General features: G+C 49.6%; 1 protein-coding gene across 1 annotated transcript; it reads right to left on the reverse strand.

The window, feature by feature from the left end:
• Nucleotides 1–1,421: 1,421 nt before the first annotated feature.
• Nucleotides 1,422–2,354, reverse strand: LOC142578337 (uncharacterized). Its single transcript, XM_075687734.1, has 2 exons — nt 2,288–2,354; nt 1,422–1,951 (listed from the first exon to the last, which is right to left on the reverse strand). The coding sequence occupies exons 1-2, from the start codon at nt 2,352–2,354 to the stop codon at nt 1,422–1,424; spliced, it is 597 nt and encodes a 198-aa protein (XP_075543849.1).
• Between the last annotated feature and the right edge of the window lie 19,669 nt (nt 2,355–22,023).

Raw genomic sequence — 22,023 nt, forward strand, 5'->3', positions numbered from 1 at the left:
CTTTCCATGATGTGGCGTATGGCGTCTAGCAATAAAAAGCACCTACTTCCCCCTCTATCATAGAATAAAGAACCCTCGATGCTCAGCTTCGCACGCCGACGCGCCGACCACTCGTGATGTTCACGCCGATATTGCTGCCAGTTTTCTGAAGCTTAGCCTTGTGTAATTTTTCTACGCAGCCCTGAATATTTTATTTAGCGTAAAACTATGCAAAAGGCATAAGTATTGCATTGAAGAATACTTATGACAGCTCTTTTCATTGATATTACACAATTAGCTTAGGAGGTATCTGGTAAAATAAATCTGATCACATTGTGCGACGCTGCGCTGGCGCTGGTCCGCGTGCCGCTCGTGTGGCTGGACACCCTCTCTGGCGCAGTTCATGCGACCACGCCGGGAGACGCAACGCCAAAAAACGCCGGTAGAAACGCTGAATGTGGGGCGGCCTTTATGCAGTTACTCATCGCAGCAGGCGTTGTCAAAAATAAACGCACTGCGGCGAGATCGCACAGGCCCGTCCGTTTCTTTCAGCCGTATTTCGATAGGGGCGAAATGCGAGAACATGCATAGTGTCACACGTTAGAGAACCACACCTAGTCAAAATTAATCCGGAGTTGCATGGTTTCGGCATCGCCCCCACCCCCTCCCTCAAAGAAAAACAAAGAAATAGAGAGAGAGAGAAAACGCCATCCTGGCGTGCAAACGAGGACGGCGATTGTGGACGGAGCCCGCGCCATGCGGGCTGCGTTTCAATACTCGCCGTAGACGTCAAAGTAAACAGCTTCGCGAAGACCGTATCGAAGAGAGAACCGGTGCAGGCTACATTCCTGTCCACACAAGATCGTGGCTGAGCAGGACGCACGGTTGCCGACAGAAAGGGTCTCCGCGCACACGAAAACGTAGACGCGCTTTCTTACGCCATTCCTGCAAGTTACATTGCGTTTCTCAGAGGTTCGCAGGCTTAAAATACAGAAATAGCGTGTGCTTTCCTGAACATCGCAGACGGTTCGAAATGCGTTCCATTACATGGCCTCGAAGCTGTCTAGGCTTTACGTAACTGTCTCCGATGCTGGCCAGAATTGGAACACACCCGCCATTGCGGATGAAAACCCAAGTGCTCCTATTTGTTTAAAGCGCGCGCAGCTTGCGGTCTCTTGTATGCCTTTTGGCGTTCTTTTCTGCGACTAGAAGTTTGCGTCCATCAGCAGTGGTCGAACAATGCATGTGTCAGGCTGTATTCAACGTCGGTGTTCGTGTACTATGATATTTGCGCTGGCGCGTGAGGAATGAGGCGAAACTCGCTCAGTACTCAACGCGGAAGCGTCCAGACACTGAAAAAAGAATCGTCTATCTGGGAATAATTTATTTTTTATTAGAAAATAGCCTAAAGTGGAAGAACCTAGTGCGTTTCGTGACGAGCTCTACGACTTCATCGTCCTCATAAGCCTCTCGAACGGGGACTGAGCGCAGGTCGAGTAGAGCGACTCGCAGCCGAGACCGGACAGCCCGCCCAGCAGCCCCTTCTGGAGGACTTCGTTGTTCCCGTGGGCTTGAACGGCACCGGTCAGGGACCACAGCATGGCCGCGACCGTGGGGTACTTGCGAACCGCGTCCGCGGTGACCTCGCAGATGGCCCGGGTGCGGCAGGCCTCGGTGTCCAGGCCCACGACGCGAAGCAGGTCTCGGCCCACGCCTGGCGACATGGAGTCGGTGACGGCTGCCCCGAAAGCACGGAAGCTGAATTGCAGCAGATCGCCCACCACGGGAACGTAGGTGAGGCCGTACAAGGCCAGGTAGATCAGTCCCATGGCCAGGAGGACGGGTTTGAGGGCTCCCAGGGCTATGGCTACGGCCGGAGTGGCTAGAGCGAGAGCCAGGGGAAACAGGGCCATCGGAGTGGTGCGGCTTGTTTCGGCGACGTCGGAGGTGACATTGACATTCACGCTGTACCCTGCGAAGACGCCACTGTTAGTTCGAGCAAAATGTGCAATAGGCCAGGGGCCACGTCTTCACGGCGCGCAAATACTGAACATCTAGAAGTACAAAAAAAAAAAGAAGAATACCGAGCACTTGACGCAATGATCGCAAGAAGGGCCTCGCAACACAACCGACCACAAATTGCAGAATAAAAACGCCGAAAAGAAACAGTCCTAGCACTGAGGATTACGTGATATCCGCAGGATGCGAACCACCAAGAAAGCTGTCCAATATGGGCACGCACGCCACAACGATACAGACGATGCGAATAGAATACTAAATTGAGACGGAAAAACGTGGGCACACTTACCGACGACGGGCCTGACAGCCAGGCCGGGCAGCAGGACGATGATAACAGCCAGCGTAAGGAGCTGCATCTTGGAGGGTCACCGGATGGTTAAACGGGAGGGCAGCACGTCTACTCGCTGTCCACGCGTGAGGTACACCAAAGGGACCCCGAGTCGTACTTATTGCCCGGCTACGCAACAGTTGCCAGCCCCTCTACCACGTGTGCTTTCCTCCTCAGGTGGCGCAGGGGATAACTGGCCAATAGCAGGCGGCCCTCCTCCCTTTTTTGTCCCTCTCTCTCTCTCTCCCTCCCCCCTGATGCTGAGCCGTGCTTCCTCACGGCTAGCAGAAAAGAGCATCATTTTCTCCTTCCTCCGAATCACTGTATTCACTGTCGCGCAAAGCAAAGCCGAGAGCATAGGAAGGGGGCGAAGGCGGATGAAAGGGGAAAGGGGAAAAGCAGCGTAGCTTGGGGGAGCTTCTCCTTCCCTTCTTTCTCGACTCTCCGTCTCCTCTCGGCAAAACCAAGCCACGTGCACGAAGCTACCCACGTCTAATTGTAATAGTCGGAAAAGCACAGCCCGTTCTCGCAAAAAAAAAAAAAAGAAGAAAAGAAAGGAATCTCGCTATCGAAAATTATTTGTGAGAGCCGGTGTGAGCCATTCGTCATAGAGACTCGAAGGAGGGTTAAAAAAAATATTGCAGGTCTGTAAATGTTCCGAAAATGAAGCCGTACCACGGCCATATTAAGAGGGGCATGATAAAACATTAGCTGCTAGCGAAGGAGAATAAACGCTTTCATCTCGTTCTCCACGCGTTTCTTAAGGCAGATTTTGCCGTACAAATACTGATCGGTGTACATATTCGTGCCAGTGTGTTTAGGAAGAAGCCTGAACATCCTGGCAAACTTAATTGGTGTTGTCGTTATCAATGTATCCGCGGTTTTGGAAAGCTATTCATCCTTGGAAAGCTTGTCTGCAACCAGGCTCTAAAGATGTTGAGAGGCTATTTGCGCAGTTTTTAAAATAAAAATTAGCGATGTGTTTAAAGTTAATCCTTTGTCCTCAATATTTAGCTCTCTCTCTCTCTCTTTTTTATTCTATGGTCAGCTGCAGGCCTGGTACCCAATTCTAGCGAAATAAAGATTCCTTCTGTAGATATGTGCGTTTGCGTTTGTTTATTCTATTGGTTCGCATTCCAAAAAGTTTACATTCGTCCACCTCTACCGAAAATACAAAATGACTGCCGTCACTACCACGAGTCTGCCGATCTGCTCGGGAGACCATTTCCATCTTTGACACAGCGCCTAACGAAACGAGGTCAGCGTCAAAATTAGGCGCCCAAAGTGCTGTTCTGAACAGGACGTGTAACTAGAACGCCCACTTTCAAACGTATAAAGAAGAAAGCGCCGTTTTTGACGCGAATCGTTACAAAAATTGCAACAGCTTAAGAAAAAAAGATGCGCTGCTTGGAAATGAAAAACTCCAACATGCTGCGTAATTGTTTTGCAGTAGTCAGGTATCTTCTACCAGCAAGTGGCGCAGTAAACGATTGCATGCGTTTCGCTGTATACGTCCGACGCATTTATCCGTTAGTTCAACAGCTAGGGCATAGCGGGGACCAGAGAACTTTCCGCTGAAGAAGCCGAAGTTCTCAGAACTGAGACCAACCAACAATAACTACAGCTTTTGAATCATTCCAAAGGAAACCAGCAGTCGGGTTATAGTCACGGCGTAATATATGGTGATTATTAAGGAGGAAGGAGACGCTTAGATTTCTGCAGCCCATCAGGGAGCACGGCGCAGCGTCATAGGGGAGAGGAGGAGTAGGAGGAAAAGAGGATAGGTGGTGAAATGGCAGCCGAAGAGGCAGGGACTGGCAGGGCCAGGTGTGCTCAATGATATGCTGCTAACCCACTCGCCTCCATGAACTCCACAAGGCTGTGTAGTGCACAGAACCATTCAACAACCGCATCCTTCCCCGTCTCCTACCTCGTCCATGAAAGCTTAACGTTGCCCCTCGACATCCCCGTCATTGCTTCCCCCCCCCCCCCCCTGAATAAGGAGCAGAGTTGGTTCCGAAACGTCGGGAAAATAAACTTAAATTTTGGTTGGACTCATTCGAAAGTCTCGGATACTGTAAGTATCGTTGGTGTCGGTCAAGCCTTATCAAACATGTAAGAAAAAGAAGAAGAAAAGAAAGAAAAACGCGCCGGAAGTTGCGCCTTATTTTTATACATATTCAATGAGTGATTTCTTAGCTAATATTTCAGGCCCCTGTTGGTATTCTGGGCTTCTACCGGAAAAGCACCTCTTCCGGAGCACTGTCCAGTTCGGACGCGGACGCCACTTATGGTGAGTGATAGTGAGTTAAAAAATATAGTAGGTGTAATATAAAGATTTCTTCCTCCCGACTCTGTCCTATGATGAAATTCGAGACGCGCGAAATTCGAGGTCTGTACATGGCAGGTAATTACCGAACATGTCTTGGAGGTTGGGGCGGCTTAAATTAATTATTTGGCCGGCCAAGTTGGTGTGTCCGCTTCAATAACGCCTCCACACTGGCATGTCGAATAGAGGCGGCGATCTTTCTCAAGCTTCCGTTTTTTTCGCGGAATTAAAAATTATCCTTCCTCACAGGGACCTATCCTGCCCGCGATGAACCGTGCAAATGTCCCAAGTAAATTGAGCCAACAGACGCTACTACCAACATACCAAAATATTTCTCTCTACGTTTCTTGCTGGCAGTTTTCGAGCCGCTTCTGGCACCGCCATAGGCGTTCTCTTCGGCATTTCTTTCGCTTCCAAGGAGCAGAGATAAAAGTCTCCCCTTTTCCGCAGTGGGACGCTGCAACATGACACCGCATGTGTGGTCATCACGAGAAGAAGGGCAAGCGAGGGGTTTCGGACTTTTGCTAGTCACAACCGTATGAAACCGACAGATAACGAAGCCTACTTTTTCAATTACAAACGACAAATAATTTCTCCATGAGCACGCGGTGGGGCCTTTATCCGCCCTCCAAGAACCACAGATCTCGGCTGATAATGTGGGCGGTCCCCGACATAGTGAATTACCGAGCGAGAAAGGAATGGCATTGGAATGAAATCGTTACATTGTATCAACCAAGTTGCGTGATTACGCGCCACCGATTTAGGCGAAATGAAAAAGAAATAATAATATCATGAGCGAAAAAAAAAAAAGAAGAGCGCGTCCCTCGTGAGATAACCGAGATGTTCCCCCTTCAAGAAGCGTGCATCACCACTTAAATAATTTGCTTTCATTGTCGTTCCCACTGTCATACTTCTCCCTTGTGCATGATTACACTGCGGCATGTTCGTTGTAGTCCGTACGTATATATATATATATATATATATATATATATATATATATATATATATATATATATATATATATATATGCAATTTGTTTCTACCGTACTTTTTTATGCTGTCCTCGACGATTGAGGTAGACTCTGTCCCCGTTCAGTTTTTACAAACGCGACGATAGACTAGGGCTTCTCAGGGTGTCGTCAGCGTGTCGTCAGCGTGTCGTCACTGAGCAATAACTACTTGCCAGAATCTGCAAGTCGGTTGGCCTGCCAGAATGTCTTTCGGCGGAACTCTCGTCCACAAACTACATTGTTCCCGCCAAGAGCGGCACCCCCTCCCTCCCACCTGTTCTCTTTTCAAAGGAAGCGCGAGCACAAAAGTTTTCGGAGATTCCCGCGGAAAGTTTTTACCTCACGTCGCCCCCAAAATTAGCTACCCAGATGTACGGGCACCGTGCAACGAAGACTGCCTCTACGTGTCGCGGCGCCACTTAGCAACGGCGGTGAGCACTCGCGAGTAGGCCCTCTCCGTCATTTCACCATTGTCCGTTGGTGCGCCCAGGCGCGCTTGAATGCCTGCGTTTCGAATGGATTCCCCGCGGCCTCTTGGCGGCTCCGTGTGAAGTGTGAACAAAAAGAACAAGCGCAGCTACTGCTGCGTCAACGATTGCCACAACCGCGAAGGGGATGTCGCCATCAAATTGTACCGCTTCCCGTTAAAACCGGGGGAAGCAACCCGGCGGCTGAAGTGGATCGTCGCGGTTGGTGTCGGTCTTGCGCATTTCTGCTAAACGAACTAAAACGTGAATGCAAAAATAAGAAAGAAATAGAACCAGCAGAGACACCCGTCAAAACAGACAACAAAGCGTCAACTGCGTAAAAACGCGCGAACTGATTCCCGCTGCCGTAAATTAGTTTAGATAGTTTTTTCAGCTCGTCTCGCTCCAAAACAAATGCGCAGTGGTTGTCACGCGTCAAATTTATCTTCATAAGCGCTCCGTTCTGGAGCTTTGTACGCACTGTGCTTCTTCCTGCGCCAAGGTCAAGACGCGAATGCTGGAGCCGAGTTCATTCATGCCGATGTTTTCTCGCGCTTAGAACAGAACTAAGGTTGGAGTACACTGCAGCGCACGTCGAGTATTCTAATATTAGCATTTCTCTCGCGCACGCTAGCTAATATTTGTTCAGTCTTCACGTTGTTTAGCCTCAGCTGATTGTTCTCTATGATGCTTCAGAGATAATGCCCTCTCACATTGGAGACCGAACGGAGAAGAAAGCACTTACCTGCCAATTCGCCAAAACCTCCACAATTGTGAGTTGCAAGGCACGCTCCAATTAATGAAGCGACAAATGACAGTTCAAAGACATCCACGGCCGTTTTTGCTCACTTAAGTGGCATAAAATAATGATTTCTTAACTCACTTCGACGTCGTAAGCATGCTTGCTTTGTTGTGGCAAATACTTCGCGACCTGGGGTGGTTGCTTAGTGGCTATGGTGTTGGGCTGCTAAGCACGAGGTCGCGGGATTAGATACCGGCCACGGCGGCCGAATTTCGATACCCGTGTAATTAGATTTAAGTCCACGTTAAAGAACCCCAGGCGGTCCAAATTATCCCGGAGTCCCCCACCACGGCGTTCCTCTTAATCAGATCGTGGTTTTGGCACCTAAAACACCACAACTTAATTTAAGCACTTCGCTGGGACGTCCGTGCTGTTTATTTCTTTGGCACGATATACATGGTTGTAGTCGTAAATTTGACGTCCTTTCTCAAGCGTCGGTGGTCAAAAATGGGACTCGATGTTTTTGATTGCCTTAAAACCGCAATTTAGAACGTCCGGCAGGTTTCAAATGAGCATCCCAAAAGCGCGCCTCCGTAGCAGTGACCGCCTCGGTGTTTCGCGCAACTGACGCGGTGGCGCTGACGGCTGAGCCGATCGCTGCGCCACCTGACCATTGCAGGGAGACTGTCTACAAGAGGGACCGTTAGAAGTCACATGATAAGATGAGATAAGCCGCAAATGGCGCCTTGGTCGATCGAAGTACCACTGTATATAAGACATATAACGGTTATCGTCAATTACGTGAGCTGCTCGGCTACTGATTAAACCTTGCGCGAACACTTTTGCCCGTTCGCACAGTCAAGTTAAAACCGGAATGTACAAGCTTTTGGTTTTTACATTCGCATGACCCTGACTAATAATTAAAATTACATTATGGTGTTTAACATCTCCGAGCTGCACCGTGGCTTTTGGGGTACACTGTGAAGAAAGGTTCCGGATCAATTTTGACCACCTGTGGTTGCTTACCGTGCTCATAAATCACGGCGACAAGTTTGCTTGTATTCCTCCCTCGTCTGAATTAAGGCGCCGCCGTGGTGGGTATGGTTGATTGTCGCAGAGCAAGTTCATCTTGTATATCGTTTAACACTTCAGTGTAAACGGGGCGCAAATTAGTACCTTCATGACAATGCAGTACAAACTTTCGTTCGCAGACCAGTCATTTATGCGAACCGTCACTTTGGCAGCGTCAGAATGGGCATCCTCTGTGATAAAATGTTCGCCTTCGAAGGGTAAAAAATTTTTGCCTGTTTGATCTATTGAAGAGGCACACACACACACGAAATCACAACATGCTGACTTTGCTGTGACGGTAAAGAGGAGACGATTATACTTTCCAAGCACAGTTCGTAGACGCCATCACTTCGAAAAAAAAAAAAAAGGAATATGTCGTAGCTACGATCGCGGCAGTTGATACACAAGCAGCGCTCTCACGCAGGGAGACGTCTCATGAATTTTTTCTTCCGACCAGCGCTCACTTCGAAGGCCGGGACGATGGGAGGGGCACTCGCAGTGACGTCATGATGTTTGAAAACAGGCAGAGTTCAGTTGCCCTATTCGTTCTTTATGTTATATGCTTGTGCATCACCAATACGCCAGTTGGCTTTCACCATTGTCAAACGCCGATTCATTAAGCTTTCCTTTACTGTCCCTAAAACTCATTGTCTCGGGTAGGGTCGCTATGTCCTCACTGACCTCGGGAGTGACACAGCGACACGCTAGCAAAATAAGCACCATGGCCTCTACGATATCTCCACATGATGCGCAAGTATACTGTCGTCACCGAAAAATTTTCTAGTTCGCTTACGTCTATAGTGGACCAAATAAAGTTGTTTCACTCACTCACTCACTCCTATAACACCTTGTTGTCAGACACTCTGACCAGCCTTCAAACAACAGTGAACTTCCCTTTTAACTATCGTAAACATTTGATGTTTTAATTTGATTCTTCACTGTTTGATATATTTCCGTCACTGGCTTATCCTCCGTCGCACTTATCTTGTATGTTGTTTCTGCATCTCTAACTTTGGCCCCTTCTTCCTATTTGTTAGCTTCCTAGCTCTGGCCTGCACTGTGAGTCGATGTTTTCCCTATACGGGTACCTAAATACCTTAGCCACCCATCTATTCCTCGTCATGCTCCTCAGCCGTTTTTCGAAGCGGACTTTGCTTTCGGTCTCCAGCACATCGAACGACAGCCAGGCCATGTCATCTTGCACTGCCTCACATTTTGTTTTTCCGTACACCCTTAAAGCTAGCCTTCTAGCGGACCTTTCATTAATCTCCTTGCACTTCGAATTTCAAGTACAGCACCGAGTTTCAATTTGTAAGTCCACGAACCATACCTCATTTCCACACGCATTGTACTACCTCATATTCGTAGTGCTTCCATAGCGCTTTATGTTTCATTATGACCGAATTTCTCTTACCTTTCGCTTTGAGTACTTTTCCTCCTTTTCCATGCAATTCTTTTTCTTGTATTCGTAGTCTTCAACCATGGGGATTTGTTTCCTCTGTATTGCGACCACCTGATCACAAACATCAGTGAATCTCATAAGGCCTGATTGTTTCCCAATAAACCTAAATCATAGAACGTTGCCCCCTTTTCCGTAAATATCTACAAAGAGCTGAATACCTTTTTGACTATCCGCAAGCAAGACAACGTATACCAAACCTTACAGATGTTGCTCCACCTCCACACTGTTGTTGCAGCTCGACGTGGCGTTTGGACCAGGAATCCACCAAGCCAACCTACGAATACGTCCGGTAGCAGGAATGAAGGAAAAAAGGTTTATTTTACATTAGTTACACTGGCTTCAGATACAGGAGCATATTAATAGTCTGAGTTCACATGAGCACACGTCAGTCCTTCACCACTGCATGAAAGGTCTCCGCTTTTAATACCGTCGTCTTCCCAGGTGACTAGACTAGGGAATCTGATGACTGTATCGCGGCAAATCACAATCGTCGAATTGGACGCAATATGCCGCCCACGATATGGCACCGTCCCGCCGAACTCCGCCTCCGACGGTGTTAGATATGCCCCGCCCCCACCCCCATATTTGGCAAGGGTGTAGCACTCCGAGAATCCGTAGTCGCAGTCGTTCCCACGGTAGCATTCGACGTTGGACTAGTTCAGGTTGTCAGGTGCCGGAGGAGGGGTCTTTTGTGGACCCGTCAACAGCCGGTGTCAGCGATGCGTTGCCTTCTGGATAGGCGCTGATGGATGGATGGGGTTGCCTCGGGGCAAACGTCCAATTAATGCCATTGGCCGTGTGGGGACGTAACACTGTCTTATTCATGCGGCGGATATCATAACCATATCATATGATATGATATGGTTATGATATCATATATCATAACCTCCGTGACTGTAGCTCCGTTTTCGTGCACGTCATGTGCATTTTAAACAGCGGAAGTAATAAGCGGCGACCCTGGGTTCAATCGCTCTAAAATGTAAGCTGTCTCATCGCTAGTCAGCCGTTTCCATACTATCTGTGCGTTAATATTCTCATACATCTGCTTCAGCAGCGCTATGTTGTCTTCCCCCAGTCATTCCCTCCCACGGTTATTCGGCGAAAGTTATGTCTTTGCATTGTGGCATGCATCACGAAGTACAGTATTCGTTGCCAAAGTAGAATACCACATCGCGTTGCACAGTGGCGCCACTTATGCGCTGCCTGATTTCGCCACCATGCTGGGTTGGGGAAAAGCTTTGCGTAGATACGTGCGGCTGGAGTTTTCTAGCGGTGGTTTTGGGGCTGGCACTGTCTGCTTAGTAAGGCGTGACGCCTTCTACGTCGTTGACGATGGTGTAGGACTTGGTGAACGAGCACGGCGGCCGCATTTCGATGGGGGCGAAATGCGAAAACACCCGTGTGCTTAGATTTAGGTGCACGTTAAAGAACCCCAGGTGGCCAAAATTTCCGGAGTCCTCCACTACGGCGTGCCTCATAATCAGAAAGTGGTTTTGGCACGTAAAACCCCAAATATTATTATTATTGGTGAACGAGGTGACTCGACATGGCCGGAGTTTCTGCGGACGAAGCCATCTGAAGACCGCAGAAAAGCAGCGAATCTAGAGCTAATAAAGTTTTTCACTCACTCACTCATTGCTGCCGGAAAGGCGGATGGAGCGTCCAGTGCTATGCGCGTGCGCGTGTTTGAATCTCGAATTAGCATCGGAGATAAGTTGGGCATATATATAAACCTTGGCGAATGTGCCCCTTATTACAACATTTGCCCTGTATTTCGCCCCGGGTTGTGGTTTGGCAGCAGATCAGGAGCGTATGAGACGATCGTAACAGTGTGACCACAGTTCAGGAGGTGGAATTGACTGAGCGAACTTATGAACAAATTTTGGCGCAAGAAAAATCTGACAAAAAAAATGCGTGTTCACAGAGGTAAAACCTTTCGTAAGACCAGCGAGCTTGCGACGCCCGCCGCTGCAAGGACGAGTGCTGAAGTCGGCAAAAGGCGTCTATATACTTTTCGCACAGGTGCAATCTTCAGTACTTGCGCAAATAGTAAGCGTAGGTCGTTTAACAAAACATAGACAACCGTCTCAGCTGCCGACGTGAAAATGAATTTCAACATAAAGGGGGGGGGAGGGGGTGTAGCATTTTTACGAACATAATTGTGTTTATCTGCGCCGCTCGAGTTGATGCGGGAAAGCGATGGAACGCGCTGTTGCGGCTGATTGGCCAGAGGCCATAACTGATAGCCGCGGATGGCGCGTGCTTTCATCTTTGTGGCGCGCTCTTATTCGTCATCTCAAGCTGTATTGAGCAGTTTTAGTGCATAATTAATTGGGCGTGCCCTCCTGTGGAAGGTATTAAAAATTAATACTGTGCTGCGAACTTCTGCCCAATGTCTGACACGCTGCGTTTCTCTGCGCGCGCAATAGCCTAACCTAACGTTTTAAGCATTTCTATCGTTTTGTTTTTTTCATATTTCTCAAAGTGAAGTTTTTTCCTTCGACTTTTCCACTGCTACTGCTCATGTCGCTGTCTGGCACACCTCGTCGGGACCTGGTTCAGAGAGAGAAGTGGTTCTTGAAGGGGTAAGGAAAGGTTAACGCTGTTTTCTGCAGCCCTTGCAGGAGCACGGCTCAGCGTCAACAGGGGTGGGGGGGATAGTGGGAGCAAAGGAGATAGGAGAGTAGAGGGTTAAAGTGTCGCCATGGCAGCGGCTGAGCAGAAAGGAAGGTCGAGGAGAGGAACTCCATGGTGTAAAATTCTCGCAGCACGAAGCACTGAGGGGCGGAAAGAAAGTCAAAAAGGATCGAAGGAAGCAGGATTGCAGCAGGACAAACACCAGAGAAACCCGCTCGGACCTACACCATTCGTCGCACGTGCACAATGCCCCCCGGAGCTCACCGGGCCTAGCCACAATACGCTTCCGACGGCTGCAATTATTCGCGAATTTGAATGAAAACATCTTCGACGGAAGTCCGTCTGTGACCACCCCGCAAAAGCACTGCAGATACTTCACCACTTACCTTTATGTACTAACGTGCCACCGCCCAGAGGGGAGCTACACAGAATTTTAGGGAGGAGGGAGAGAGAGCGGGCGGAGAATCGGTAGAACCGACGCGGCGACGAAACAACAGCTTTGCCACGCTTCACTCTCACTTCCCTTACGTAGGAGAGAGGGGGCGGAACAGCGAAAATGCGACCTCCTCCCCCCTACGACGCTGCGCCGTGCTCCCTGATGGGCTGCAGTAACTTTGCGGCTCTTTCTCCTTCATAATCACCACATGTGCTATATTTAAGTTCAAGACGCGGTACGGTATACATTCCTGCTATTTCCGAAAAACAAACGTCATATGTGTACACAAACGGGCTCCTAGACCGCCACTAGACCTCGGCCTCCCATGGGCCTCTGCCTCGCTCGCCCGCCACCACCCCTGGATGATGCTGAAGTATGAAGCATGATGCTGTCATGCTGCTACATGACACCTGCTCTCACTTTCCCCCTGTATCCCCTCATATTTCATCCCCCGCCCCCATCCCCAATACGCTGCGCCGTGCTCCCATATGGGCGGCAGAATTAAGCGTACTTTCCCTCTCCCAAATCAAGAAGAACGTCATTCAAGTTTGTCAAACGGAAGAATGACGCATGGAGTGTGGAATCAAAGCCGCATTAAAGCACCGCATCGCCTAGGCGACACGACGGCAGCGGTCAGAAGTCCAATCAACGTTTCCGTTCCCGTTGCTTTGCGCCCTGCAATGAAGTTTGCCGGTAGATGTCGCGCCACCTAGCAGGCGCGTGAGCACACGCGAGTAGGACCATTGGCCGTGGTGCGCTCAGGGCCGTCAGAATGCCTGCATTTCCAATTGATTCACCGCGGCCTCTTGGCAGCTCCTCCATGTGAAGTGTGAACAAAAAAGAACAAGCGCAGATACTGCTGCCAAGGATTCTCACAGCCGCGAAGGGGATGTCGGGAAGCGGGAAGCAAGGCGACGGCTGAAGTGGATCGTCGTGGTTCGTGTCGCTCTTGCGAATTTCTGTAAAACAAACTAAAACGTAAACGCAAAAAAAGAAGAAAAGCAGTGGCATCCGTAAAAACACACAATAAAGCGACAACTGCATAAAGAGCGCGTGAACTGATTCTTGCTGTTGTAAATTCGTTAGATAGTTGTTTAGCTCGTATCCGCTCCAAAACAAACGCGCAGTAGTCGTTACGCGTCAAATCTAGCTTCGTAAGCGCTCCGTGCTGGAGCTTTGTACGCACTGCGCTTATTGTTGTGCAATAATGAGCCAACGTGCAGATTCTTTCTGCGCCAAGATCAAGACGCGACTGCCGGAACCGGGCTCATTCATATCGCAGCACACACCGAGTATTCGCAAATTAGCATTTCTCTCGCGCACGCTAGCGCACATTTGTTCAGTGTTCACGTCGTTCTGTCTCAGCTGATTGCTCTCTATTATGTTTCAACGCTGATGACCTGTCACATTCGAGCCCGAACAGCACTACCAGAATACGTTCGAGGCGCTTTGCCGACGGAGAAAAAATCACTTACCTGCCAATTCGCCCAAACCTTTACAATTGTGAGGTGCAAGGCACGCTCCAGATAATGAAGCTACAAATGACAGTTGTAAAATGTCCACGGCTGTATTTGGTCACATAAGTGGCACAAAATAATGATTTGTTAACTTACTTTGAGTTCGACGTCGCAACAATGCTTGCTTTGTTGTGACAAACACTTCGCGACCTGCGGTGCTTGCTTAGTGGCTATGGTAAGGGGTTGCTAATCACGAGGTTGCGGGATCAGGTTCCGGCCACGGCGGCCGCGTTTCGATGGGGGCGAAATGCGAAAACACCGGTGTACTTAGATTTAGGTCCACGTTGAAGCACCCCAGGTGGTCCAACTTATTCAAGAGTCCCACACTACGGCGTGTCTCTTAGATTGTGGTTATGGCACTTAAAGCCCCATAATTAAATTTAAGCACTTCTGTGATGACCATGCTGTTTACTTCTTTAAACGACATAAAGGATTGTAGTCGTAAATTTAACGTCCTTTCTCAAGCGTCGGTGGTACAAACTGGGCCTCGATTTCTTCGATTGCCTCAAAACCGATATTTAGAACGGCCGACACGTTTCAAGCGAGCGTCGCAAAAGCATGCATCCGTAGCAGTGGCCGCCTCGATGTTTCGCAGAAGTGACAAGGTGCCGCTGACGGCTGAGCCATTAGCGCCGCCGTGAACGCCTACGTAAGACGCGGGCTTTCCCAACTCCGTGATCGCTGTGTTGAGCCACGCGAACAGCCAACTCACATAATAGATATGGATATGAATAGATATGGTTTTCTCACATAATGGATATGGAATGCATGAGAACGATACGGGTGGCTCACGAGTGATGGGTAACCAGCTTACGAGCGCCGCCTGTCTTACGAGGTGGCTTACGAGCATGGAGTTGGCCGTACAAGGTCACTTTTAGGCTTCATTTCCCGCGCGAGGCGATCCCAGTGTTTCTCTCTGTCTCTTTTCAGTGCTCATGGTTAAACTACAAAGTCTGTTGCGCTTCGTCAAGTGGGGATCAATGCCGCGAAAATAGTTTACAACCACAAACACAACACGCCTGGTTATGTGCATGTCATGCTTGCGCAGCCGAGACTTTTCGCTTGAAAGTCTACACAGTAGTTCCCCAACGCCCACGTATGGCCTGGCACCACGTAACTACTTCACGGAACGCGGTAAGGAATCTCAAAGCTGTTTCACACCACGTGAGGGCAACACATTCAAGTAGCACCGCACCTGCGCGCAGAAGTTCGTTTGCAGCTTCGGCGTGCAAGGTCGGACGAATAATGAGTGCTTCGTTTTACGAAACGTCCCCTACCGTGCAGACTTCAGCAAAACTGATTCGATATCCTCTCCGTCTCTATCGTCTTCTTTCCCGCGCGGTCGCCTTTTTACTTTTTCTTTTGTGTGTGGGGGGTGGGGGTGGGGGGGAGGGGCATATGTGTGGTGGCCTAGGTGAAATGTGTCGTCTCAAACTCTTCTCGTAGTTCAGGCGTGAAGAATGCCTGCGCAATTTGGCACGCCCGAGACAAACGTGTCGTTCGGCAACTTCACGGAATTATCCACGGGCTACGTGCCCGGTAACGAGCACGGACAACTTGCAATTTGCCACGACCCCTGGCGCCACAATCGGGAACCGCACGCCTCCCCACACGGCCTCCGTGCGCGCCGCCCGATCTCAGCTGTCACGCACGGCACGTGGTTGGCAAGGTGTTCGTTGACGAAGGCTCCCCGCTATTCAGTTTGACATTCCACAGCGGCGCACAACGAGCGAGGTCCATTTGCGGTCCCCCCCTAGGCAGGGAGGCAGCGCGAAGGGAAATGCTTTCCGAGAATTAGTTGTATAATTTTCTGTCATGTTAGTCCCCCTACACCGCAGACGGGACCGTGAACACTTATGCATGGTTGCTGTTCAACAGCCTTTACGACCATTGAATGATTGCATAGTACGTGGGCACATCCCCCAGCCAACTGCTCCTTGGGGTGTCCTGCCATGACGCGTTGCGACAGCTGACACTTCGCACAACCTCCTTTCTTCCCTTTCTTACTTCTCTTTTCTGTGCCTCTCTCCCCCTCCCCCCCTGATGCTGAGCCGTGCTCCCTCAGGGGTAGCAGAAGATAGCGTCATTTTCTCCTTCCTCCGAATCGCTATATATATAAAGGCGAAGCTGTTTCGAAACGGGAACAATGCTTCATTTTATTTATCTGTGGTCGAAAGGTGTCTTGGCTAAGAAATACAGGTCAATCAATCAATCAATCAATCAAGTTTTATTTTCGCCGCAGACAGTACATTGTTACTGCGAAAATAGGGGGCCAGAGAAAAAAAGCTGCACCTGTGCAGCTTGACTGCGCAGCTCTAGCGCATGTGCGGCAACATTTTTTTTGCAAGGGACCGATTGATATGTGGATTTGTTCTTCTTTCTCGTTTCTTTATGCTCGTCCAGTATACTCTAATAGTACATTGAAATGAAGTAAGTTGGAGGTTTCACTTACCAAAAAGGCAAGAGACGAATGTTCCCTAGTTGAATTGAATTTGAATTGGATTGCCTTTATTTACATAAACGCACAATTTATGGGGGATTTAAGGGAAATGTTGCGCACAGCAACTTGACGTTTGTATCATGCACGAACAAGAAGATTAAGTTAATGGCTTTTTTCCCCCACTTTTTTCGTCCTGCAGCCCTTGATACTTTTTTTTTTGCTTTTGTTTCATCGCCCTCTACATCTACAGGAAACGAAAGCGGCTGCTAAAGCTTTTTTTTTATTATTGAGAAATAGCGTAAGAGCGTGCGCCTAATACGAGTCTCTTTCTTTCTTCTCCGGGTTATAGGATGTTAAATTTGTGCCTCGTAATATACGCGAAGCCAAACAATCACTGGCTCGAATCCGCATTTTCGATTTCTCTGTCATGGGTTATACGCTATCACGCCACCTCGCGGATTTGGCTCGACGTTACGGACGGGTTTCCGTGGGAAACGCATCTCCGACGAGGGACTCTCGTCCGACAATGCAACCGACGAGCACGAAGAGTGGGACTGGAATCGCCAATGAATAATAAATATTTTCGACTAGAGCTTTTTTTGTCCTTCTTTCGGATACCTTGTAGCTGGCTTTTTTTTTATATATATACCTCGCCCGAGTTGCACGGCAATCACAACGTTTCTTTCCCAATATTTTTGCGATTCCCCCATTATCCCCTCGCATTAATATACGAAGCTATGACTTGCCCGAAAGTGGCAAAATGAAAGACGAAGGGCAGACAATTTCGGAGAGGGGGGGGGGGGGGGGACGAGCATACAGGGCTGGTCTCAAGAGCGTGCACGTGAGTTGCTCTCGGAGTTGCCACCAGGTCCACTCCGCTGCACCTGTTTTAGGGATACGGGGCCCCCTGTGATTGACCTTCAGCTCTTAGTGTGCTGGAGGACGACTATGATGAGATGGCACGTGCACTTTTTTGTTTTGTTTTTGTTTTCCTTCGTTGTCACGACCAACTGCACTACCCTGCCTACCAAGATGCAGGAATGTGCGAATGAAATGCCTAGGGAATAGAAGCAGGGCTTAAGGAGAGGCGCCAGGATAATAATAAAACATATTTAGTATTATTATTGTCATTATTTTGTTTGGCGCCTGCGTACCCGCCTAGTCTTACGACATCCGATTTTTCGAGCTTGTCGCATTGACGTCACTGATTTTACGACTATTCATCTGCGTCTGGTGCAAAGCTGGGTGGAATAAAGAAAAAAAGAATACAGTCACTGATCGATTTTCCGAACCAGTCAATAGTGCGGACCAGCAGTGTCGCTAACTTGGAGAACCAGAGTATGACGACAACCGAAATCTCGGCCGTCGTTACATGTACTACATTTGTCTGTGGTGCAGGTAATCCTTTCTGCGACTATGGCAGGGTGTGTGCACGCAACACCCCTACAGAGTAAAGTCGGCGAATCTTTATTGAACAAATCAACGTGTAGGATAATCAAACAAGTGTCCGTGCATCTCGCCTAATTTTAGTTTTCGGCTTCTACTGCAGTACTTTTGACATTCTAATGTTGCCTTTTTTGTTTAACACACTGGGCAGTAGGACATGACGCAAGGAATGAAGTGAGACAGACGAGCGCTCGTCTGTCTCACTTCTTTCCTTGCGTCATGTCCTGCCGCGCAGTTTGGGACGAAAAGATGAACCCGTATACCAACTCGCCCAGTTGTCAACGCTTTTTGACGTTGGCTTGTTCGGAGACATTGTTCGTGCTCTTTGCATACTTTTGTTGCGAAGTGTGCTCGACGACTCGGGTGCAAACATCGTGTACGGCGCGCTTTTCACGCCGGCGCAGCGGGCAGCAAAGGGGGGTCGACACTTAGCAGTGTGCTTCGTTGGGCGAGTTGGATCGTGTTTGGAGAAACGTGGGAGTACACAGGACAGGACAGGCGCGACGCTGCTTGAATGACCGAGACGCGCGAAATAAAGGTGCTTCTTTGTGACACGTCGCATTTGGACGGGGCGTTCTTACCGCTCAAACAATCACGGTGGATAATATGTAGGGGGTGTATACCCTGGCCACCAAAGATAAAGCAGCCTTGCGTCGATAATTATGCCTATTCATACTGACATCCCACTGCGGTCGCGTGAGTGAATTAATGTGAATTGCTCTATGTGAATGTACCGCGTGCATTGATGGCGCTACCGTCGCGCCACGCATGACGCAATCGGAGCTGACCTTAGCCTCTCGCTCGGCGCTCAGTTAGGCAGTGCGTCTCTCTATCCGAGCGTGAGAGGTCGCGTTTGAGAGACAGAACTTACTTAGCCATGGTAAGGATAATCCATCAAACTCAAACCTGTGCGAATCAGGCATTACATAAGGTACACAAGTGTGTTGTTTCTTTTTGCGTAGTTTTGTTTTTCCAGGAATGCTATTCTAGCTCGTCCTTGCACTCCCCCCGACCCCCCGCGTGCGCCACGTATGGGACCCAAGAATGACGCGAAGAGATCTTATTGTGGTGTAATGTTCGCTCCCTATTCGTATTAGGCCCGCCGTGGCCAAATGTGGCAGGCGCGAACTCCGCACTGACACGCCCCCCCCCCCCCCTCTGCCTCGCTCGAGCCCGAGTTTCTCCACGCCATTGCTGGACCCTCGCGCCATGCCCGGCGCACGTGGGACCACCATGACCTGTCTACAAACCTATCTTCTGTAGCTTGAAGTGCGTGTCCGTGCCGCCCAGACAGCTTTTATAAACTACGGTGTCGTATATTGTTGTTGGTCTCGTTTAATAACTGCATACGCGCCGATGGGAATGTAGGCTGCATGACATCCGGCCATCCCAATACACAGCTGAGTGATAGGCGTACACGTGTCACAAACATAAAAACATACCAAGCCTACAAAAAAAGAAATTAGCGTAAGCGTGTGAAAAATTAAACTGAATGAGGAAGGAGTGACCCATTTATGCACCCGCGTTAAGTATGAGTTGGCGCGCGCTGTACAATAAAGAAAAAAAAAACCACTGTGATACGCGTAACTCACGAATGGCATTGTTCAAGTAGTCCAGATCAAACGTTCGGTTCACCTAGAGTTCATGAAAACCTGCAACTATGCACGCATCAATTCAGCAGGAACGCTGCTGCTCGGACCCGCCACGCTCGTGCCATGCCGCAGTGTGTAGGAGACTGAACGATGTCTTGGTTCCGAATGACTTCCTCGTATTTGGACTGAGCATGTGTTGGTGGGCTAATTGGTTACGCGTGATTACAAAGACGGCGCCGAATAAAACAACACACGAAGAAGGGACACGAGCCAGCACGTAGGCGCAGAGAGGGAGCACGTAGACGCAGAGAGGGAGAGAAAGAGAGAGAGAGACAGAGAAAAGAGGTATATTCTCAAAAAGCGGACGAGTGCTGCAGCTTTCTTACTTGAAGCCAAACGCATTGCGCGCCTGCATACCGGATGTTTCAGCGAACACTGTAAAAATATGTAAAAAGATTGTTTGTGGCAGATAGCACGATTCTAGTCCATGAGCTAAACTACTCGAAGAGGGCTGACATGACTTGCACACAAAATTGAGATACATAAACGACTAGTTAACAAAATTACGCTAATTAAATTTTTAACTAATTACCCTGTGGCACATGCTGTAAGTCACAAATTCAACGCGCATACGCGTTGACAACGTGACAGCACGACTACGGCGAGCGCGAATGCTCCTCTAGGGTCTGTCTAATTGATGTCTCAATAGAGGCGTTTACTAATTTCCGGAGAGCGCTGTTTGGCGTAGCAGTCGGGATGAGTAATGCATTCCACTGCAGCTGAGCCGCCATCGCACTACATAATGACACCACCCAGCAGGGCGACATTGTCACATAAATTACGCCACCTTTTGCGCACGCTTGCCGCGGCCGAAAGTTTGTTGCAAGGCTGTTCATTGAAAAATGCTCGCGCAGAGAGGGACAGAATGTGAGAGGGGTTGAGTGCGCCCCACCTGCACCACACGCAGAGAGGGAGAGAAAGAGAGAGAGACAGAGAAAAGAGGTATATTGTCCAAAAGCGCACGAGTGCGGCGGCTTTCTTACTTTTGATCGCCGCTCGCACCAAGGAAAATGGGAACGGGTTGGAATTACAGGAGAGAGAGAGAGAGATACACGTGCGAGAAAATAGGTGCAATGCCGGTACGCAGGCACGTCGGTCTTACGACAAAGATGCAGGTGGGGAACAAACGCGGTCACGGAGGTCAATGTTCCACGAAATTTCGAAAGCTCTGCTGCAACACGTTGTCTGTGGGCGCCCGTCAGGCGTGATATTACTCTTCCAAGCGTGCGGGGCCGTGACGAATCAGGTGCTCCAAGGTGGCGCGATGGATGCACTGGGGGACTGCTTTTCTCTTTGTAAAAAAAGCCCCCTCCCTCCCCGTCCCACTCCGGGAGAGGCTTCCCGAAAAAAACCCCGTCGTCATAGTCCGCCCGCACCTCTTGCGTGGAAACCAAGTGGACTAGCCTGTCATCGCGAGGAACGGCGCGCGCGCGGAATAATTGGAAGGGTGCGCCTGGTTTGGACAACGGCGAAACTGTTGAATGAAGACTTCGCGCTACTCGACTGTTGTGTTTGCGCCGTGCCCCCATATGAGCTCCCTCACCCAAAGCCCCGAAAAGAAGACTGCTGTCAAAAGTGTTTTGGTTGGAAAAATTAATATTCCGCGCATGGGTGGCAAAATTTTAGGCCATCAGGCTCTGGCGTTGTCGCACGCATGTGTTTCGCCACATATATATTTTCCCTTCTTTCCTTCTATTTTTTTTTTTTTTGCACGTCGTTCTTCACTGTCTCGCTAAAACCACGAATTATTGTGCGCACTACAAAGAGGTGTCATATGGTATGGGCACCCTGCAATGAAGTTTGCCTGTACATATCGCGCCACCTAGCAGCGGCGGTTTAAGGATTGTCACAACCGCGAAGGGGATGTCGGTATCAAATTGCACCGCTTCCCTTCAAAATCAGGGGAAGCAACCCGGCGGCTGAAGTGGATCGTCGTGGTTCGTGTCGGTCTTGCGAACTTCTGTTAAGGCGGCAATACACTCCGACGGCAGAGGGCGCTAGGCGCTAACTTGCTCGGCGCGGTCGGCGCGAAATGCAGTCGGTTGCATTCGGCGCCGGACGACGTCCGAGCGCGCTGAATGCCGCCGGCCGCGTCGGCGCCGGATGCCGCCGGACTGTAGGGGGTCGTGTTTTCGCCAACGTAACGTCGCCATGACGAGCGCGCACGCGCGCGCGCGCGTTACGTCGGAGTGTATTGCCGCCTTTAAGATAGAGACTCGCTACTCGGCAGGCTGAGCCACAACGAGATGGCCTCTTCGCAAGAAAGCGTGCCCGACCCATGCGGCTCCGAAACCGAAAGGTTCCTGGAGGCCGTCCAGCAACATCCTTGTGTCTACGACACCAAAAGAATGGACTACTGGGATGCGGAGCGGGAAAACAACGCGTGGGAGCAGATACGCATGTACTCCGGCCTCTCAACACGGGCGTCAATGCTACTACGCACGTGTGTGTATACGTCTCCGGACATGCTATGCACTCAGCGCCTGTT

Source organism: Dermacentor variabilis, chromosome 4 (assembly GCF_050947875.1).
Source record: "Dermacentor variabilis isolate Ectoservices chromosome 4, ASM5094787v1, whole genome shotgun sequence".
Taxonomy (NCBI): Eukaryota; Metazoa; Arthropoda; class Arachnida; order Ixodida; family Ixodidae; genus Dermacentor; species Dermacentor variabilis.

Bases quoted from the DNA above. Each gene is read 5' to 3' on its own strand.
- LOC142578337 (XM_075687734.1), bottom strand. From the start codon at position 2,354: ATGCAGCTCCTTACGCTGGCTGTTATCATCGTCCTGCTGCCCGGCCTG. The intron at 1,952-2,287 runs GTAAGTGTGCCC...GCGTCTTCGCAG, and splicing joins GGCTGTCAGGCCCGTCGTCG to GGTACAGCGTGAATGTCAAT.